The 23,101-nt window shown below is 40.1% G+C and overlaps 1 protein-coding gene across 2 annotated transcripts in view; it reads left to right on the forward strand.

Moving 5' to 3' along the window:
- The window catches only part of Poln (DNA polymerase nu), a 172,225-nt gene that overhangs the window by 84,410 nt on the left and 64,714 nt on the right, over positions 1-23,101 (forward strand). For both annotated transcript variants that reach the window (NM_001428930.1, NM_001428931.1), the window contains 2 exon segments: positions 598-651; positions 1,979-2,044. In NM_001428930.1, coding sequence (NP_001415859.1) covers positions 598-651; positions 1,979-2,044 — 120 coding nt within the window.

Genomic DNA, 23,101 nt, shown 5'->3' on the forward strand with positions numbered 1-23,101 from the left:
TTTGCTCTCCTGACTTGACTGAACTGGACTGCTGGTGTGTCTGTGAAGTGCTTGCCAGTTGATGCAGCTGCTACTGTGAACCTGTGAACTGAACTGCTGGTTTCCAGACAGCACAGATGGGAATTGCTCCAAAGAATCTTTCTAAACTGGTCCACTTCCCCAGTGTCCCTTTTTATCACCACCTCTGGTGGGTGATGGGCTACAAGGGAGATGAAAGCATTTAAGAACCATCATTAAAAATAAGATTTAAGGGGTTGGGGATTTAGCTCAGTGGTAGAGCGCTTACCTAGCAAGCGCAAGGCCCTGGGTTCGGTCCCCAGCTCCAAAAAAAAGAAAAGGAAAAAAAAAATAAGATTTAAAAAAAATTAGAAGTTGCAGTGCAATTTTGTAGTATCTCTGTAGCCTAGAAATCCTGCAGGATGACAAACTGGCATCTTTCTTTGTCAATCTTATCATTCAATCCTGGCACACTTAAGGTTGTCCAAGGTGAATTCTACACCACATGCCCATGCCTATGTGAACTGCTGCTATGGAGTTGGCCTCTTTGAATGCTTACACAAGTTTAATAACATAACTCTTCTTGTCTTTATGATATAGGTTCACAAGATCAAGTCAACTTTTATAGATGGATTACTAGCTTATATGAAAAAGGTAACTAAGCCTTAACAAAAAAGAAGTTGGGATTAGTAATAAGGTTTATTTTGATACACACACTAGTTTTACAGGAAAGGAGAACTTGTTCTTGGAACTATGTGGATTGTGGTTGTATTGTAAAATCTCCACACAGTGCAGGTTGGTTTGGGTTGTGAGCCTAGCCTTTAATAGTTGAGCTGTCTCTCCAGCTCTGTGCAGGCTGGTTTTAGGCCATCAGGTCCTCCATATAAGGCAGTTCAGCAGCTGGCCTGCTTTCACATCTGTCTTTCACACTGTCTGTCTTTTTCTGGAGCCATGTGAGGTAATATATTAGAGTTCTCTAGAGGAACAAAACTGATAGGATGACTATACATACATACATACATACATACATACATACATACATACATACACACACAGACATATATATGTACACACACACACACACACACACACACACACACACACATACACACCCCGGGTTGTAAGAGGGTGACTTATGGGCTATGGTCCAGCTAGTCCAACAATGGCTAGCTAACAACAAAAAGTCCATCCAGTAGTTTTCAGTTCATAAGGTTGGGTGTCTTGGTTGGTCTAAAATATATGTTAGATCCAAAGAAGTAGGCTCTAATTCCAGTGACGGAATGGACTTCCTAGTGAGTGTAAACAGGAAAAGAGAGTAAGTTTCCATCTTTTGTGTCCTTTAGATAGGCTGCCACCAGAAGGTATGGCCAAGGTTAAAAGTAGATCTTCCTTCCTCCAAAGATCTGGATTAAAAGTGTTTCTACCCACCACAAAAGACTGGGAGGTTTTCCCACTTCAAATTATTAAGAAAAACATCCCTCACATGTGTACCCAGACAATTGGGTTTTAGTTAATTGCAGATATAGTAAAATTGGCAACCAATAATATCTATCACAGGTAAAACTACAGTCAGAGGTGTCTGTGACTTGTAAGACTGCACAAGGAGGGGCTGGGGATTTAGCTCAGTGGTAGAGCGCTTACCTAGGAAGCGCAAGGCCCTGGGTTTGGTCCCCAGCTCCGAAAAAAAGAACCAAAAAAAAAAAACTGCACAAGGAGCTGCAGAATGTGTCATAATCTCACTTAAGTTTATGCTGTCTCTACAGCCCCTTAACCCACATATACAGTTAATAACTGACATGGATCTACTTGTCCTAGTGCTGCTTCTGTTTGGGTTAGAGGGGAACATCCTTCAGCTGACCCTGATCCCAAGGCTGTTTTGTAACTTTCAAGAGGAACAAGGAGGGTTGTTGGTGAAGGGTCTGTGTGTTTTTCCTCACACCATATTGCATAGGTTTAAACTGATTCTTCTTAATTGATCAAGGGCTCCATCTCTTCTACATGGAATCAGACTGGAACTGTGACAGGGAGACTTTCAGCCAAGCATCCTGTAAGTTACTTGTTCATTTCCATGCCATTGTACGTCTGCGTCTGCACATTCTGTTCCTAGAAGAGAACCTTATGGCGCTAATTGTGTTTTACTCTATGTGTTTATTTCTCTGGTATTGGGGCATCAACTATGTGCTCTGAGAACAAGAATGGCTGTTTCTACCCAGTAACTCAGACACTTTGGTGATGAGGGCAGAGGGTATCTTGGAAAGATGACTCCTATAAAGGTACTACCTGATGAAAACCATCTCCAGCTCATAATTACTGAAGATTGGCTTTTTTATTTATTTTGTTGTTTTGTTTCGATAGTTTTGTTTGTTGAGTATAGCCCTGCTTGGCCTCAAACTCACAGAGTGATCTGCCTGCCTCTGCCTCCCAAGTGCTGGCACTAAAGGTGTGTGCCACCACCACCTGACTCTAATGACTGTTTTTAATGGAAAGTTATAAATGCCCTTGCATTTATAGTAACACTTTTTGGGGTAATTTTTAAAGATAAGGTCTTGCTTTATAGCCTAGGTACAGCCACCTGAGTCCTAGGGTCACAGGTGCGCACCACTCCCAGCAAGATAGTTTTCAAAATGGCTTTATAGTTTTGATGTAAAGGAGATGTTGAACTGGATAATATACTTGAAGCCAAGCATGCGGATCTGAGTTCAATCACCTAATACCCAGATGAAAATGCTGGGTGTAGTAGTGTATGTTTGTAAGTTCAGTGTTGGAGAGATGAGGACAGAAGGATCCCTTGGACTTCATGGGCAGCTGGCTTAGCCTATTAGGTGAGTTTGGGGCCAATAAAAGACCCCATTTCATAAAACAAAGTGGATGGCTCCTGAGGAATGCTACCCAAGATTGGTTTCTTGTTTTCACATGCACACACCCATACAAACATGATTATATACACGGATTTGTTAATTTCTTATAGAAAAGTTCAAGTGTAGAAAATAAATGCAAAATAACAACCACACCTTTATTCAAATTGAAGAGTCCCCTGTCTTCATATATTCTATTAAACACATGTACTTATAAAATACTATTAATCTTTAATTTTTAAAATTTTTATGTTTGTTTTTTTGAGAGAGGATTTCTTGGTAAAGCCCTGGCTGTCATGAAACTCACTCTGTAGACCAGGCTAATCTCAAACTCAGAGATCTATCTGCTTTTGCTTCCCAAGTGCAGGGATTAAAGGCGTGTGCACCACCACTACCTGACCTCAATTTTTATTTTAACATATCTTGCTATTATACTTTAATCTGAGTTCTCTTAGATTTAAATACATGAATTACATATATGAATAATTAAAATATAGACTAATGTATATAGTTAGAAATATTTGACATAAAATAATGTGAACTTTTAAGGAATAAGAAAATATAAGTCATCTTTCCCTGTTTGTTCTTCCCATAAGTCCCTAATTAGTAGTTAGGATTTTACCAGGTACATTAGTTAGTGTTCTCTATCTAGAGCAATGGTTCTCAATCTTCCTAATTCTGTGACCCTTTAATACAGTTCCTTATGTTGTGGTAACCCTTAACCATAAAATTATTTTCATTGCTACTTCATAACTTTTGCTACTGTTACGAATCTTAAATATCTGTGTTTTCTGATGGTCTTAAGTGACCCTTATGAAAGTGACTGCTTTGGGTCACCACTCACAGGTTGAGAACTAGTGCTCTCAAAGAATAGAATTGAAAAAGCAAATCTATATATAGATATAGAAAGGTTGATTTATTACAATGGCTTACAGGCTGTAGTCCAGCTAGTCTAACAATGATTGTCTACCAATGGAGAGCCTAAAAATTCAGTAGTTGCTCAGTCTAGGAGGTTGGATGTCTCCACTAGTCTTCAGAACACTGAAGACGTAGGCTTTAATGCAGTGAAGAAATGGACTTGCAAGCAAGAATGAGTGCAAGCAGGCAAAGAGCAAGCTTCCTTCTTCCATGCCCCTTACGTAGGCTGCCACCAGAAGGTGTGGGCCAGATTAAAGCTAGCCACCTCCAAAGATCTAGATTAAAAGTGGGTCTTCCCAGCTGGGTGGTGGTGGTGCACACCCTAATCCTAGCACTCAGGAGGCAGAGGTAGGCAGATCTGAGGCTTGCCTTTGGTTACTTTGTGGGTTCTTTTCTCCACCCTTCTCCACCCTTTTTCTCCCACCCTTTTAACCTTTTAATACTAGATAGAAGAAAGGATAAAAAGGAAAGAGGGCGATGTTATTGTTATTCTACTTCCTGCTGATTAGGGGCTCAAGTTCCTTGGGGCAAGTTTGATCTTTGCTGTCAGCATATCTTATTTCTTCTTCTTTCTTCTTTGCACACAACTACTTAACAAACCGACCAACAGCAAACAGCCAACAACCCCTCCTGCCTTTTCAGGCTCTAGCATTTATACACCCTCTGAAAAGTCCCCAGAATCCCAGACATCACACCACTGCAGAAACTATCTGCAGCTGACAAAAATCACGCCGCTGCTAGAGCACTAGGCAAGTCATAGTCAGCTGCTGTGGACCGTCTGAAGCAGCCCTGTGTCCCCACACCTGGGATTAAAACAAAAACACAGTCATATAATATTTCTGTGGTTTTTTAAAGAAGCTAAAATTCCAAGATTAGCATTACATGGATTTCTGAGTTTGAGGCCAGTTTGGTCTATAGAGTGACTTTTAGGATAGCTAGGGTCACACAGAGAAACCCTGTCTCAAAAACCAAAACCAAAACAAAACAAAGAAGTGGGTTCTCCCATTTCATATGATTTAATAATTAAGGGGAACCCCTCACAGGTGCACGCAGACACTTGGGATCTAGGTAATTGCAGATATAGTTAAGTTGTATCCATTGACACACACAGAAGAGGCACCTGCTGATCTAACTGGGGTGACTGTGCAAGAAGAAAGAAACTGGCATTATGTGGATGCTGCCTTAGGTTCAGGGACCCTGCTCTGGGACTATAAATTCTCAGGTCAGTTGTCTCTCAGACTCCTCTCACTTGATCTAGGAGCTCATCATGTGGATGTCAATCTTTTAGAACCCTTTTGTGGTGCAGGCCCACCTGGGTACCCTGCTACAGGTTCAGGCCCTCATAGAGTGTCTCTGTAGCGCCCATAGGGTGTCTCTGGCAGGTTCTTTTTCTGTTTCTTGCTTTTCTCTATCAGCATCTGCTTGTGACAGATTGGGATCATGTCACTCTTGGATTGTGCAGATGCCTATGAAAGGAAACCATGAGCATGTGCTTCTCTCTGGGCTTCGTGAGCTCAGGCCCCACTACAAAGGGCATTCTGAGTGTGTGTCCTGTCAGAGGATACTCAGTTTTGTCTTTTACAGTTTTCTAGGATTATCTCCTGGTTTTGTTTAGCCCTCAATTCTGCCATGACTCATGAATGATGGTGCTCCCCACTGTCCATGGTGCTTTCCCCAGCTTGTAGTTCCTGATTAGTCATGTCTTCAGATCTTCTGACAGGTTTTCCTTTCGCCAAGACTAATTGAATGTTTGCCTCTAATTTCCCACAATATTAGTATTTTCATAATTTTACACTTAAAAATTGAATCCAACTATACATTATTTAACCAGATATCATCATTATATTACCAAGATGACTACAGTTTGAATTAGTTTTCCTTAAACTGAACAAAATTCAATTGATGAACTTTGCACCTGCTAGAAGAATGCCCCACTACTGAATTTTAACTGATCCTTGAGAAATATTTTTAGACTTACTTACTCTATTATTTATGTGTATTGTGTACCACTTGTGTGCTTGGTGCCTGCAGAACACAGTGGATACCCTAGAACTACAGTTACAGACCATTGTGTGCTACCATGTGGGTGCTGAGCAGCAAATGAGACTTTTATTAAAAAAATTACTTTTTTTCAAGACAAGGTTTTACTATATAGCACTGGCTATCCTGGAACACACTAAGCTGGCCTCAAACTCAGGTTGATCTACTCCTGACTGAGAGTGTTGGGATTAAAGGTGTGGGCCACCATGCCTGGCATTATGAATTTTTTTATTTTTTGAAATTATAATATGATTACCATTCCTTGTACTTCCCTTTCCTCCTTCCCATGTACCCCTCCCTCCATGTAGCTGCTCTTGCTCCCTCTCAAATTCATGGCCTCTTTTCTTTATTGTTACACACTTTTCCTAATCTGTAAACACAACCTGCTCAGTCTGTATTATGTTACTTGGTATTGTATAACCAGTTGGGGGAGTCTATTTCTTCTGCTCTTTGCATTCCTTAGTTGCCTGTCATTCTTTGTCTAGCAGAGGGGCCCTATACAAATTCCCCCTTTCACGTTAGCATGTCTATCTATTGATGTTGTCATTGTTTAGATTCTGTTTAGGCATCCATGTTGATTAGACTTCATAGATGGAATTTTTTGTGACTTTTCTAGGGGACATGATCTCACAACAAACTTCCTGTTCCTCTGATTCTTCTGTCCCTTCTTCTGAAATAATCTGTGAACCTTTGTTGCAGGAATTGTGTTTTAGATGTGTCGGTTGGAACTGGGCACCACAAATCTCTTTTTTTTTTTTTTTTTTTTGGTTCTTTTTTTTTTTCGGAGCTGGGGACCGAACCCAGGGCCTTGCGCTTCCTAGGCAAGCGCTCTACCGCTAAGCTAAATCCCCAGCCCCTACAAATCTCTTATTCTTTGCATTTTGACCAGTTATGGTTTTCTGTAATAGTCTCAGTTGCAAAGAAAAAATTTTTTGATGAACAGTGAGGACTACACTTATCTATGGGTTAAGGATACACATTTAGCATATAAATAGGGACTGTGCTGGTTTAGTAAAGTGGCAATAATAGGTTCTCCTCCAAGATCCATCTCAAGTCCTCTCTGGGTTACATGTTTAATGTACATGGTGTCTTCAGCAATAGCAACTTAACTTCCATCTCTAGGAATCAATTAAGGGTAACAACAGTATTTAGTCTGTGGCTTCTCATGGCTAGTGTCGGAGTTTTAGTTAGATTGTGTACACATTGCCAGCCCAGATGGGAAATTTTCATTTAAACTATGTATGTATAAGCATACCCTGATTTATATATGCATTATGTGTAATTTTAGATAATATCAAATATTCTTACTGCTGTTTTACCCCTGTCTTCCTTTTGTATTTATCTCCTTCCTTACGGATAGCCCCGTTTTCCACATTGGAATCACTTGTCCCCTATTGCTCTCCCTTTCTACTGCGCCCTCTACTGTGGCTCCCTTTTGCTCTCCTGGTTTCTGGAGTCACTCCACTTTATTCACTCACATCTGAAGTCCAAGAGCTGGAAGTCACAGGTGAGAGAGAATATATGACCTTTGTCCTTTTGAGTCTCCATTACCTCACTCAGTACAATCTTTTCTAGTTCCATCCAGAATTGCAAAATTCATGATTTCAACTTTCTTTACAGCCGAAAAATCTTTCCTGGTGTATGTGTATCACGTTTTATTGTCTCTTTATCGCCTGGATGGCATTTAGATTGTTTCTTAGTTAGAGTGAGGAGAGCAGCAGTGACATGGCTGAGCAAGTGTCTGTGGAGGATGGTGTGGAGTCCCTTGTGCAGATGCCTAGAGTTAGTATCACTGAGTCACATGACAGATTGATTTTAGCCTCTGGAGGTTCTCTACATTGATTTCCAGAGGCTGGACCAATTTTCAATCCCACCAACAGTGAACAAATGTTCCCTTTCTTCCATATCCTCGCCAGCATTTGTTGTCAGTTATTTTGTTGATCCTTGCCAGTCAGCAACTGTTCTTAATTGCTGAACTATCTCTGCAGTCACTGATTAATATTTTTTAAAACTCAGCTTTAACTGCAATATTGTCAGAAAATTGGCTTTTTTCCCCCAAATACCCCTTCCAAGACAAAGTCTCTGCCACCAGCTGAAGTAATTTCTACCCATTTCTGTGCTATTCTGCGTCTAATGACAGAAAGTGTAAAGTATTTTGTCTCTTGGTTCCCCTGCATCTTTTTCCATATTTTGACATTTCAATGGAATAATATGTAATGGTTCATTCAAAATTACAAAAACATTGATTTTTAATTGATTATGCTGAATTTTACCATTCTATGTAACACAATCACATTGGCACATTTTTTTTTTTTACATCAGCTGCTTAAAAGTGTTGTTAGGGGGGTTGGGGATTTAGCTCAGTGGTAGAGCACTTGCCTAGCAAGCGGAAGGCCCTGGGTTCGGTCCCCAGCTCCGAAAAAAAGAAAAAAGAAAAAAAAAAGTGTTGTTAGGCTGGAGAGATGACTCAGTGGTTAAAGAACACTGATTGCTCTTCCAGAGATCCTGAGTTCAAATTTCAGCAACCACATGGTGGCTCACAACCATCTGTGATGTGATCTGATGCCCTCTTCTGGTGTGTCTGAGGACGGCGTCAGTGTCCTCACACATAATAAATAAATAAATAAATCTTTAAAAATGTGTTGTTAGAGAAAATACTGCCAGGCCTAGTGGCACAGACCTTTACTATCAGCAACAGGGAGGCCAAGACAGGCGGATCTCTATATGAGTTTGAGGCCAATCTGGTCTACATAGTGAGTTCCAGGACAACCAGGGCTATGTAGTGAGGCCATGGAAAGAGGGGGAGATAGAGGAAGAGGAGAAAGACAAATATTTATATCCTCCTGGTACAACATCTTTGGGTTGTTTTTTCCCCCATGTGACTTGAGATTTCCTACTTCTTTGTGCCAGGCATTTTGATGTTATTTACTAGACATTTTGAAAGTTTGAGTCTTATCTTGAAAATCCACTAAAATGGTGATGCTTTTGTTTTCGTTCCAATGTCCTGGTTTAGCTTAGGTTTCAAGTTCTGAGGACTCTGGTGCCACTGTGTCCTGCTTTCAGTCTTTGAGGCACCGTTTAGATAGTTTCACATGACAGCCACCCAGTGGTTGATCTAGGAATTAACTGAGCAGGATTCGATGAGCCTAGATGGGTACAGTGATTTTTTTTTTTTTTTTTGAGCTGCTGTCTTTCTATGATTTCTCTCACTGTTTCTGGGTCTTTGCCATTTTTTGGGGGGGGTCTTCTAACCAGAAGCCTGAGGCTTTAATAATCTGAGGCTCCTGTACACTCTCTGCCACTAACCACATGTACAGTACCAAGCATACCCCATGCTTGAGGGGAACAGACGATAAACTTGCTGCCTGTCTGGTAATGTTTCAGGCTCTGGTCTGCTTCTCTAGTCTGTGTCCTGCTCTATTTATCAGGTCTTCAGATTGTTGCCCTGTGCATACTGTCTAGTTTCATAGCTGTGGTCAGTGGAATGTATTCACTATATCTCACCAGAAGCAAAAATTCACCTTTGCTTTTTTCATTTTTTTTTCATTTTTTCTTTTTTTTTTTCAGAGCTGGGGACCGAACCCAAGGCCTTGCGCTTGCTAGGCAAGCGCTCTACCACTGAGCTAAATCCCCAATCCCTGTTTTTTTCATTTTTAACAGCATTATTGAGGCAAATTTAAAGAAACTTCATATGTTTTGATACTTTGTTCTTTTTTATTGCTGAATTGCACCAGAGTTTGTTTATGAATTCCTTTATCAATCTATTTGGGATTGTGTTCTGTTTGGAATGTAAACATGTGCATTTGTGCATGTTCTTTATGTACAGATGTAAAATCATATATAATAATATAATAATAGTTGGGTCATACACTAGGTATGTATTGCTGCTTTCCTTTTTTCCTTCTCTCTCTTTATTTCTTTCTTCTCATTTTTTGTTTTTTCTGAGAGGCAGTAATCACCACGTCTTAGCTGAGCTAAGGGCTGGACTCTAACTTACAGCGATTCTCTTGCCTCTGCCTCCTGACCTCTGGGATTAAAATGCTCCTGAGCTGCCTCCTGAGCCAGGTGGTTGTGCTTTGCTTCCTAACAGGTAGAGCTGCCACTTGACATTCTTACCAGCAGTGGGGAAGAGTCCTATGCTCCACTCCCCATCGCCAGTTCTACAGTTGATCCTGAGATGGAGGGAGGGAGGGAGGAAGGGAGGGAGGGAGAGGAAAGAGAGAGAGAGAGAGAGAGAGAGAGAGAGAGAGAGAGAGAGAGAGAGAGAGAACATGCACATTGCTCCCTAATGGCCTGTCAGTGAAGCTCTACTCCCTAACTTCTACAAGTTCTGCAATAGCTGTATCATCAGCTCTTCAGGTGGTGCCTCTTATTTATTTATAGTTAGACAATTCATACCTTATATGATGTACTTTTTATCGTTCTCACTTCCCTTTCATATCCCCCTCAGATCCCCCTGGAATTCTGTTTCCTCCCAACCTATCCTGCTTCCATACATTCATATCTTTCTCTCTCTCCCTCCTTTCCCTAACCCACTGATTTTATTTAGGGTTGCTAACATGTGTGAGTACAGGGTTAGCAACTGGACCATGAGCAACTTAGCTGTAACTACACCCCTGAAGAATGATTCCCCCATCCTTCAGAAGGTGTTAATTGCCATAGCTCTGTTACCATGGGCCTTTCTATGCCTGTCCTAGCTCTTAATAATGACAGAGACTTACTTTTATTTGTTAATAGCTTCTGGCCTTAAGCTAGGCTTATTCTCAACTAACTCGTAACTGAATTATTCCATTTATACTAATCTAAGTTCTGCCACGTGGCTGGTTGCTTCTCCTCAGTTTTATACATCTGATTTCCTTCAAGTCTCATTGGCGAATCTTCCAGTGCCTGACTTCTTCCCAGAGTTCCTCTCTCAGCCTGGATGTCCCATCTTACTATTTTGCCTTCTGCTATAGGCCATAGGCTTTTTTATTTTAACCAATCAGAAGGTGCCTTAAGTGGGCAAGGAAAGACAAATATATCTTCATACAGTGCAAATAAACATTATCCCTACAGCCCCTCAACAAGAGGTGGGGGTGTCATGTGCCCCTTCCCCATCGTGCCATGGTGATGAGTTCAGATATTGTGTAGGTGTTGTCCAGATAACAATAGCTGGTGAATTCATGAGTGGAGTCACTATGTCATATTCAGAAGGCAGTGTTTCATAGTACTTCTCTTTATCTTCCATCTTTTACATTCTCTCCCCACCTTCTTCTGGGATGGTCCCTGACCCTTGAAAGGATAGTCACCTATTCTTAGCACTTTGACCAGTTCTGAGTCTTGACATTACTGCTGCTCACTGTAAAAGAGAAGTTTCTCTGATCAAGTTTGTCAGCAGCACTAATCCATGGATAAAAACTAAACAAATATTTAGAAGATGGTTTGACAACAGTTTAATAAAACAGTAGTAGGTTCTTCTGTGGCCTAGCACCTACCTAAAGCCCAGGAGCTTTTGACCAGATTATTAGTACTAGCCATGAATTCCTTCTGTGGAGTAGGCCTCAAATCCAACCAGGAAGCAAAGGTGGCTACACCGTTGCACCAGGGAACACATCTTACCTGGCAGACAGCATTGTACCATGCAGGGTCTACCTCTGGCAAGATCAGTAACGACTTTTCTCCTGAGTAGTAGGCATTATAAATACTAGCTAGCAGAGAGGAAGTTTTCAGGTGAGCTTTAACTGTATTCCTTTATGCCCTGCAACCGAAGTATGTGATGTCTTCAGCAACAGGATTCCACCTTCCAGTGAGGGGGAATAAACCAAGTGTCTCACCCAAGAGCACACTGCGAGAAGCAGTAGCCTGTGTGTTTGAGGGGTGGGGACTTGAGAATCTCCTTGACCAACAGCTCATAAGGGGAATTCCATAGCTGACACTGGAGCTTTCATTTAATAATCCATGGCTTCTGGGAACCACATACTGCAATTCAAACTTATTTATTTATTCATTTATTCACTCACTTTACATCCCAATCACAGTCCTCAATCCTTCCTCTTCTCTCAGTCTCGCCCTCACAACACCTCTCCTTCTATCTCTCTCTCTCTTTCTCTCTCTCTCTCTCTCTCTCTCTCTCTCACACACACACACACACACACACACACACACACACACACAACCCTTTTTAAGCTTGAGGAAAATACTACCATTTAAAAGAAAAAGAAAACAGTGCAGGGATGTTGTAAATCTCAATAGCTGCCCAGGAGAGGAGACTAGAGATGAGAAAGAAGCCAGGCAGAGCTGGGCAAGGTGGTGCACGCCTTTAATCCCCACAGAGGCAGGGGGGCTGATTTCTGAGTTTGAGGTTAGCCAGCTCTACAGAGTGATTTCTGGGACAAGCCAGGGTTACACAGAGAAGCCTGTCTCAAAACCAAAAATAGTTAAGAAACAAGCCATGCCATTTGAATTAAGCCTGTATGGAGGTGAGCTGGCAGGCAAGCAGCCACAAAGCAGAGTCAGAGAATTAGAGAAAATGTCAGAAAGCCCCAATACTAGAGAAAACGCATTACTTAGGCTCTGGCCAGCATCCAAAAGAGAAGAGAAGGAAAGGGAAGTTATGCCTTTCTGAGTTAAGACTCAACAGGATCTCCTGGCAGATTCAGAGTGACTGTGCTAACGGGTAAGAATTCTGACATGGAGAAGTACATTATCTCTTCCAGGGTAATTGTCTCTCCTTTCTCTTTAGTATGGCTAAGGATGAGCACCGGTTCTCGGGTGGGTGGCTCCTTGGGCAGGTGGTTGGCTTGCCTGACTGGATTGATTTATAGGAGGAGGCACGTTTCCATATAGAACTGGGTTACATCCTTTCCTGTGACATCCCCTTCTAAAAAGAGAACCCTAAAATCACTTAGGACATGGAGTATTGATATAATCCATTTCTGCTGTGAAAGTCTAGAGATCCAGTTCCAAAGCTGTTCCCTAGAGGGATTATTCATGTCTGGCCAGAGTGCAATTCCTTTTTTGAAAAAAAAAGTTATTTTTATATGCATGGTTGTTTTGTATGTCTGTGTACCACATGTCTGTGGAAGCCAGAAGAGGGTGTCAGGTCCCTTGAGAGTGGTGTTACAATTTTCAGCTACTGTGTGGGTCCAGAAATCAAACTCCTGTCCTGTTAACTGTGAACCAGCTATATAGCCACTCCTTTTTAAAAACTTTTTTTAAAATTAGTTTACAAAGTAGTGGGTAGCCATAAGGCTTTTCAAATGTCTTTAGTTCCCCTCCCCCATTCTCCCACTGTCATCCCCACTTCAACCCCGATATCCCCTCGTTTGCTTTCATATCATGCATGTTCTGCTACCTGCTCTCCATCTGAAGGCTCTTCCCCATCATGGCCTTTGCTAGTTTCCTGACCTCTACAAACACTCCAGATCAAACACACAAATCTAAAAATTTACTTCACTTCACATATTGCCATTTCCATCCATTTCCTGTGAACTTCATAATTTCTTTTTTTTTTCACAGTTGAGGGAAGTGAATCTTTTTTTAAAGATCTACTTTCCTTCTTGTCTTTTACATTAGGCCCCTTGACTTTCTCCCATAGCTCACTATGGGACTCATCTTTTGACATTCCCTTGAATTTATTTCCTGTTTTCAGCTTTTTTTTATATCACTGTAACCAAACACTGGTATAAACAACTTAAAAAAGAGAAAAGATTTATTTTGACTCAGAAGAGAATAGATGTCCTGACAGTTTTATGTCAACTTGACACATAAGTCATCTGGGAAGAGCAACTCTCAACTGAGGAAATGCCTCTATAAGATTCTATAGGCAAGTCTGTAGAGCATTTTCTTAATTAATGGTTAATATGGGAGGGCTCAGTTCACTGTGATTGATATGGGAGGGCTCAGTTCACTGTGATTGATATGGGAGGGCTCAGTTCACTGTGATTGATATGGGAGGGCTCAGTTCACTGTGATTGATATGGGAGGGCTCAGTTCACTGTGATTGATATGGGAGGGTCCAGTTCACTGTGGGTGGTGCCATCTCTGGCAGATGGTTCTGGGATATATAAGAAAGCTGGTTAAGCAAGACATGGAGAACAAGCTAGTATGTGGTATGAAATGTGATATGATATATAAGCACTAGTATATGGCCTCTGCTCCAGGATCCTGCCCTGATTTCCTTGATGGTAGGATGTGGAAGTGGAAGTGAAATAAATCCTTCCCCCCCCAAAGCTGCTTTTGGTCATGGAGTTTTGTTTTGTTTCTTCTTCATAATATTTTTATTGACTATTTGGGAATTTCACATCATGGACCCGGATTACACTCACTTCCCAGTCTTCTCAGGATTGTCCCCCAACCCTTGTGACCTACCCCCATAGGCTTATGTTTTTCAAAACCTTTTTTTTTTTGGTTCTTTTTTTCGGAGCTGGGGACCGAACCCAGGGCCTTGCGCTTCCTAGGCAAGTGCTCTACCACTGAGCTAAATCCCCAGCCCCTCAAAACCTACCTTTAATAAGGGTACTTAGATGCTTTAGCCTCCCTTGTAGCCTACCATCCACCAGAGGTAGTGGAAAGGAAAGGTAATAGGGCAAAGAAGAATGTGGACCTGTTTAGGGATAGTTCTCTGGAGTGAGTCCAGTCTGCATTGTCATGATATCAGCAGTTCAGTTACATGGATCAGGAGCAGCAGCTCGAGCTACTCAAACACCATTCACAAATCAGCAACTGCAGTTTGACCCAGAAGAAACTGCAAGGCTCTGCAGACTGGCCTGTATCCATGGAAGTGGCAAGAAGCTGCCTGACCACCACCAGAAGTTCTTTGGTGGCATTTCTCTATGAAGTCACAACAAGCAACGACCAGCGAAGAGTGCAAGGCGAACCAGTACCATACAGCAGCATTCACTATCTGTTGGGTTATATTTATACCCTTTCCAAACATCACAGGCTCTTTCAAGTATCCGCTCTACCAAAACATCACATGTCCTTTTTCCAGGCAGTTTCTAGAAAAATACCACATGTCTGTTCTCAGCAAAACATCCTTTCACAGGTCAGTGTCAGCAAAAACATCCTCTCATAATTCAATTTCCAGAAAACATCACATGACCCAACTGAGTCTCCAAAGAAACCAGAAATTCCTAATTCACCCCACCCCCAAAACCCCACAAGTCCAATTTGTGTTGCTTATATATTCAGTAGAGCACAGCCAAACCTCCAATAGCCATCCCCTTAAGGGTTTCCCAACCCTGCTGTCAGAAGCCTTCAAATGTGGTGAGCAGCACTTCAGTATCCTTATCACAATTTTTTTTGTAACTTAGCAATTAGATTTACATGTTAAATTCTCAATCCACAATACATCCACATAATAAACTTAAAACCAGTTGATAAGGATATAAACTACCCACCTAGATAAGATAAATTTGTCTACAGAAATCCATCCCAGCTCCCTTGGCAATTCAGGACCACCTGGATGTGGGTCATCCTTCTCTGTCTCCATCTTGATTCTCCCTCCTTCTCCTTCCCTCCCTCCCTACAAAAACTTTATCCCCACCTTTTTCTTTTACTGTTCTATCATGGCCTTGATCTAACTTGTGCCAGCCCTCACCGGCATAATGACATCAACCTACACTCCACCCTTTCTGTCTAATTAAGAAGACTTTTCTCTCAGATATAAACTGAGCACAACTATTATCATTTTGTAATTTAAAAGTATAAAATATACCAACATTTTATCAGTTAAACAGAACATTTAGTTATCTATTCCAGCTTAAGAAAGGCTTAAAATCTATGTTATATCCTGGCTAGCCTGTATTCTATCTGATAGCTATCTAATTAAATATGTACTTTCAAAGTTAAACAGCCTGAGTCGGTTATGAGACCATAATCAGTCTCCAGCCCCGTCAGAAATCTGAGAATGACCAATATAGCTGTAAATATAGGAAACCTAACATGGCTTCTAGAACTGAGACAGGTTATAGAGACAATTTTCTACTGTTGCACAGTCCCCTGTCAGCAACACGTGAAGTCTTCAGCCTTCTGGCCCAGGATCATCTGACAGACTTTTGAAATACAGAATTTTGAAAGGCTGATCACTCTGGCTTAGCAGAAATTATCAGTCAACTATTCTGTAACGTGTCATTTTCTGGACAGTATTTAGTCTGTAGATGAATTGAGGCAATTCTTGCCTAGTGGCTGTCTCAACATAGTGCATCACCTTACCTGGAGGTGGAGATGTTGTTCAATTTCTTCTTTGAATCCACCAAAGGGGAGCTGTTAGGAACAGATATGTCTCAACAAATGATAAATTACATTAAATGTCATATATTGTGGACTTCTGATGTTTTTAAAAACCATCTATCTATATAAGGTAATCTGGACTGTTGTCTGTTAAATATCTTAATATTTTATCTTGAAAGCACTCTAACAACAAACTAGGAGCCATGAATTTGTTATTTGGCCCTTAATTCCTGTCTGATCATCTTAGACCAGTTTGTAATAGCATTAATAGGAGGACTAGGCCCAAGCCTTGTACTTTAAAATTTTTGTAACAGTAGAGGAAATTTATGTTAATGAAAATCACAAACTTGTATCAAAAATTCTATACCAATGTAAAGATTATAGCTTTAGCTTAGTAACAAATATAAGGATTTCTACCAAATGAGATTGTGGCTGTATAATCAATTCTAGCTAATTCCTCCCTATTAAATTATGACTATTTCTAAATTTCTCATAAAAACAACCTTAAGATAACCACCTCTAGCCCCCCACAGTCCAGGGCATTGGGGTGATGACTCTTCAGTGGCTTCTTCAAGCTGTACATGGTCATTGAGATATCTTTGGGCAGTGTAGGGAAAATGGGGGAGTTGTTTGGCCTTAAGAAGGCCACCCAATGATTGTTGTGGCCTCTGATGGCTGCCTTGACTGGATCTGGGTGAAAGTCCCTGAGATCAGGAATCCAAGCAGGCCAATTCAGCATTCAGATGATGAACTTCACCAAGATGTACATTCTGCAATATATAAATCTCAAAGCAAAATGTTAGCATCATCAAGATAACTTTTTGTTTGATTCTCTTGAATCTAGTTTTTCAGGTGGTCTCCCTCTATCAAATCTGGTCCATATAACTCTGGAAGGTGTCCAGAGCCTAATCACCCTTTTTAAAAATACAAAGACAAAATCTTTCTTCCAAAATACCATGTTCTTTAGTCTGTAACCAGAAAAGCTTGTATTTGTACTCTTTCCCAGAGGAATAATATAGCAAGGCTCAAAATCACACCCATTATGAAAATTAAAACAATTTTTTAAAAAAGAAGTGAGCTAAACAATAGTGTATGAGCCTGTTTAGGCTTCTCTAATCTGGCTTATCAGGAAATTAACCCCAAATTCCCCTGGAGCCCACATTAAGAGAACCTGAATTTCCTGTTGTAGTAAATACCAAAAATAACCACAAACCCTCACTAGCCAGCATTGTCAAGCCATATGGCCTTTAACAGGGTAATTCATAAAACAAATTAAACACCTTCTATCAATTCCAATACCAATAAGAAGTAAGAAACTTATCAAACCAGGACTTCAGCCCAAAATACATCGATCTCTATCTAGAGTGTCAGATTTTTATTTATTAATAACTTCCATAATATATGTCTGTATTCACTCTGCCTGGTGTACAGACTTCTTTTTTTAATAACCTTATTAACTTGTAACTATCACCACTCTCTACTTGGAGTCAGTGACTGATTTTCCCTCTCTAAGTTCTGAACCTCAGGTGAAAATCCCCACGTGATTCAGGTAAACTCTGTACTCTATTCTTCTAACTACAAAAACAAACTAAATCACAATTCCATTAATACCTGTCATTAAGAAGCAGGCAGCTTGTCTAACTATGATTTTAACCCAAAATTCCCATGGAGCCCACGTACAAAGAATATGGGCATCCTGAAAGACTAAATAGAGCATTAATTCTTTCTACTCTTTAAAGCAATTAAATCATTTTAAATTAAATCTTTTTCCAAACAACTTTTGTTAAAAACACAAGCAGCTTCTTATCTCTAACTCTCTGGTATTTCTTTTGTTTAAGGTTTCTGAGCTTGAGACATCACATGACTCAAAATGGCACTGGCCCCCTCTTACTTAGAAAATAAAATTTTGTCTCCAACTCTTAGGCCGATAATCTTAACTTTCTAGTGTTTTTTTGCCTAATAATGTTGGTTCACCACCTGTTGCGGTAAGATTAAAATGGAATGTTTTCTGTCAGTTCCCGCAAGCCTGATCCACTCATTCCGGCTGCTACTCTACCATGTGGTCACCTAGGTGGTAGTTACTATGCCTGGCACACACACTTATCTTGTTCTGTGGGCCCTTGCACACTGTCATTCCTCGAGGGCAACAGAACCAGATCTGCACGGTCCAACAGCCTCTCAGCCATTTCTTTCACACACTGCCTCTTTAGCCTGGTAAAAATCAAAGTTCCAGAAACATATAATTTAGCAATCAGATTTACCTGTTAAATTCTCAACCCACAATACAACCACACAATACACTTACATACAATTGATAAGGATATAAACCGCCCACCTTGATAAAATAAATTTGCCTACAGAAATCCATCCCAGCTACCTTGGCAATTCAGGACCACTCAGATCTGGGTCATCCTCAATCTCCATCTTGATTCCCTTATCACTTTTTAAAGGGATCTCTTTGATGGTTTCCTGTCTATTCTGTTACTTTTTTTGGGGGGGGTTGTCACTGAAGCCTTCTAAGGCCCTCTTTCTAATTTTTAAAAAGATGTGTGTCCATCTTTCTTAGCTGTGAGTTTGTAGTCATCCATCCCACTGCAGAAGTAGTTTCCTTGCCCTTTACAGTCATCAGGAGCATGGATCATGGACTTCCTCTTGTTTTCTGGCAACAGCAAGGATCATGGACACAAACATGGCCTCAGAGAGCTGCACAGGCTCATGGAGTTTTGCCTCATCAATAGAAAGCCTAAGAAACTCAGTAGACATGGATGAGTAATAGATCTTTATGTTACCCTTCTCCCCACCCTGGGATAAGGTATTTGTGAATAGTTTATCTTTTTCTGATTTTGTTTTCATGAGTTGTCTGGGAAGTCAAAATAAGTGTTCCAACTATAGTTAATTATTCTTTACCCTTGAGAAAAAACTTTTTAAAATATCTTCTAAGTGTCTGTGAATTCTAAGCTTCTCACAAATACCTGCTAGGAATAGACAGGATTCCTGGCCCTTTGTGACCTGAACTTTGTTCTCTAGTCCTTTGGATGGCTGTCTGCAGGTGACGGTAATTTCTTCATATGCAAGCAAGGATCAGCTCTCTGCTGAATAGTTAGCTGGTGGTGGGCTCAAAAAGTGATGATTTTTTGAATTATCTGACTTTTTCATTATGGGAATGAATTTGTGTAAATATTTAGACATTTTAATTTGTCTAAAATTCTATCTTATGTTCTGCATTGAAATGGCTTGTCAAGCACCCTTTACTCTGTCAGAGTCAGTCTTTTGTCCTTAGTCTCCCTGGTCACAGTGCTTATGGCACAGCATTTCTAGAAGCCCCAACACTTGTTTTTATCTTGTTAGCTCATAAGTCCATGTGAATAGAAGCCTTTCAGCCTACTTCTCTGTTATGGAATGTGTTGCTTGCCTCTGTTGCTCTGGCATGGGGTCATCACTAGGATTTCAGAGTGGTAAAAAACATGGCTAGGTCTCTTCCTCACCTGAAACCTGAACCAGGAGGTCTTTAGTTTTCTTCTAAGTTCTTTTTTTCTCCCAAATCAGGCCTTAGGACTTAGACCTTTTAGTCTCTTTTTAAGTCCTGTTCAGAACCACTATTTTCTTTCCAGAGGCCTTCTCATGGGAGGAGTAGGACCTTTGCTCTCTCTGTGCTTGCCAGGAGCTACATTATTCCATCCAATACCTCTTATCACACATGGCTTAGATGTCTGTCTAGTATTTCTACATTATCAGGGCCAGTTTTTGTCAATGCCCTTATTTCACTGCAGTACTACTCGTGATGCTGGCTCAGAATTTATCAATGTTACAAAATTCAAAAATTCTGACCTTTCACATTGAGTTGTTGTTTTTTTTTTTTTTTTTAGTGTCCTGAGTTCTTGGTTTTCTTCTGGTTTTTTTTTAAGTTTATAACTGAATAATTAGGAATATTAACATCACAGGTATGATTAAATTGGAGTTTTACTTTCATTTCTTTATGAGTACTTTTTTCCCTAGTGTTTGTTACTTAAGTGTCCTCCTGGCATGTTTGTACAGCTCTGTAGTACCTGACTAGGTTGCTACTGAGTCAACTGAGAAGACCTATGGTACCTTTGCACTCTAGCCACTGCTCCTATTACCTCTGTTCCTTTTCTGCCCTGAGTCTCTGAGCATATCCTCCAGAGTAGTCTTCTTTCCCAGTCAGTGGTTCTGAGCTCACACAGACCACCTGCCTTAGCGAGCCTTGTTTCAGGTCTCCATCCCACTTTATCGGTCCCCTTTATTCCTGTACACGAGGAACAAAGCCTGCTGTAGTTCATCATGTCACTCATTCAGGTTAAAAACTTAATGTCATCTGGTGGCACTGAAATCCTGTTTATCCTTTCCTAGATATTTCCTTCCCAAGACAGTGTTCTATCCCAAATGCAGTGTTTATTGTCCCACTTATATGCCCCTAAATAGTAGTGTGCCACTTAAACACATTAGTAATAACTTCAGAGTATCCAAAATTCATGAGTGTCACATTAAGGAAAATAAATCAGAGGACTTTCTCTTGGAGTGCTTTTACCAAGAGCACACCTAGATCTAAATCTCTACTTCTGTGCCTTCAAACACATTGCTTCTGGTCTATCTGTAATCTATCTGCTGTATGAGTCTGAATCCATGCCTGCCTGAATCTTGTCATGTCTTGTCTATCCCTGTGTCTCTGTGTGTCCCTCACAAAGGTATTTGTTCTGTGTTTATTGAATAGCACATAAAGTATTGCATGGAGAAAGATTAAGGATACTTTACAGTAATCTTTAATAAAGTTTTACCAAGGATGAAATATTAGTGACACCAAGTGACACAACTGACCTCCATTCAAATGGACTTATCAGTCTATATTTATGTTGCTTCCAGGACTTATGGTGGATATTTGTTTTATAAGGTTGCTTTTCATGTTTGCTAGTTTCAACTTTTCTTACCGAGGTCAGAGTTCAGAGTTCTCTAGAGGAACAGAACTTATAGTGTGTGTGTGTGTGTGTGTGTGTGTGTGTGTGTGTGTGTGTGTATTACATAAACTTGTGTACTCATGGTTCAGTGCCATGAAAGAATATAACTTAAGATGTCAGCTATGCATTAGTTTATGTAATAATTGATTACATGGAAAATCCAAGGCAAGTAAGATTGTTACATCAGTCTCTTAAAGGTGGGTTAAATGAACAGGCTGAGTATATTGCAACATGTCAGTTTTAAGTCCTAAGTACCTCCAGGCTGTACTATTAACTTTGGCTGTGACGTGCAATAAACATTACAATCTCTTTGAATGTAAGAGGTATTTTCATAATGATGTAAAACTACATGATAGTGAGGCATTTGTTACTTTAAATTTTATGTGAATAGTAACGGATAGTACTTATCCTCTTAATGAGTGCTGTTTTCTTTCAGTATTGTTTTTCAGTTATTTGCCCATTTAGTCTTTTATCTAATTTCAGTTTGGAAGTTTGCATCATTTTTGTTAATTTATGAAAGTTCTTCATATGTTATAGGTATTTTCTTTGTTTGCTTATAGGTATATCTTTAGTCTACAGTTAGTTTCCTGTTGTGTAGTCTTTGATTTTTTTTCAATATCAAGTTTAAAGTTTTTTTTTTTTTTTGGTTCTTTTTTTCGGAGCTGGGGACCGAACCCAGGGCCTTGCGCTTCCTAGGCAAGCGCTCTACCACTGAGCTAAATCCCCAGCCCCAAGTTTAAAGTTTTTATAGCTTACATATTCTTGGTTTTTTTGTTTCTATTTTGAGCAGACAAAGGCATGCTCAAGTGATCCTCCTTCCTCATCCTCCCATGCAGCAGGGACTACAAGTGGACAGCACCACAATACGTGATGTGCTGTGCCGTTTAAGGAGTCTTTACCTGCATGGCAATTATAGAGATGCTCAAATTCTATATTTTGCATTGTGTCTTAATCACACTTAATCACAGGTGTGGTGTAGAGCTGTGAGCATTTTCCATTTGGATAACTGCTTGTTATAACAGTCCTGTCTTCACAACTCACTCTGTAATCCCTTCTCATACAAGAGTGCCGACATGAATGGTCTGATTCAAGGCTCTGTTCTGTACTCTTGGTGTATTGGTCTCTCCTGACGCTGAACCTGGTACAGTCTCATTAGAGACTATCCCTGTGTCTCCTTCATGCAGCCCTGATTCAACACTCTCATCCTCTCCCCAGTTTCACCTTCACACGCAGCATTTTAGCCCCAGAAGTGGGCATGATGTCTGTCAGATATTGCAAATGTCACTAAAGGAAAAAACAGTATTGGGAACTTGGGTCTTAAATATAAGATGCTAGATATTGCTGATGAATCATGATAAGGAAGAATATTTAATATATTAGCTCTTATAGCCCATACTCATTATTAAGGAAGGAAGCTTTTTACAGCAGCATATGTATTACAACAGTGTTAGTTATTTGGAGGTTGAATGCAGGAAGAGCTAGCATTTTTCACTATGGCTCCAATATGGCAGGAGTCTGATAACATATTGAATGAATTCTAGGTAAAAGTCCTAAGAATATTTTTGACAGTGAATGTACATTTTAGAGAAGACCATATTATAATTTTAAGGAAATAATTATTTTATTCAAAACAATATGGTTAAAATACTTGATGTTTTGACAAAAGATATTATGTTCCTATGGGCAGTTCAATCACTACTTGAAAATCTGAATGTGACAGTTTTCATCTGAGGGACATCTGGATTCTTTCCAGTTTTCAGCAATTATAAATAGATCTGCCATAAACATTGGTACACAAGTTTTCGTGTTATCTTACATCTTTATCTCTCTGAAATAAGCATCTATGACAGCAGTTGTTGAATCAAGTGTTTTAGATATATGCCTGAGGTCTGTATGTTGATATTCTAAAGGATTTTTGTGTGTATTGATGAAGAATATTAATCTGTGTCTGGTTTTGGTATCAGGGTAATAATACTAGTGTTATAAAATGAATTTGAAAATATTCTTTCTCTTATAATTTCTGGACAATAATGTGTGATGCTGTAAGTCTGAATATTTGGTAAATTCCTCATGAAATAGCCTTGGCTTAGGAAGAGTATCCTTGTAACA

Source organism: Rattus norvegicus, chromosome 14 (genome assembly GCF_021556685.1).
Source record: "Rattus norvegicus strain SHRSP/BbbUtx chromosome 14, alternate assembly SHRSP_T2T, whole genome shotgun sequence".
In the NCBI taxonomy this organism is placed as follows: domain Eukaryota; kingdom Metazoa; phylum Chordata; class Mammalia; order Rodentia; family Muridae; genus Rattus; species Rattus norvegicus.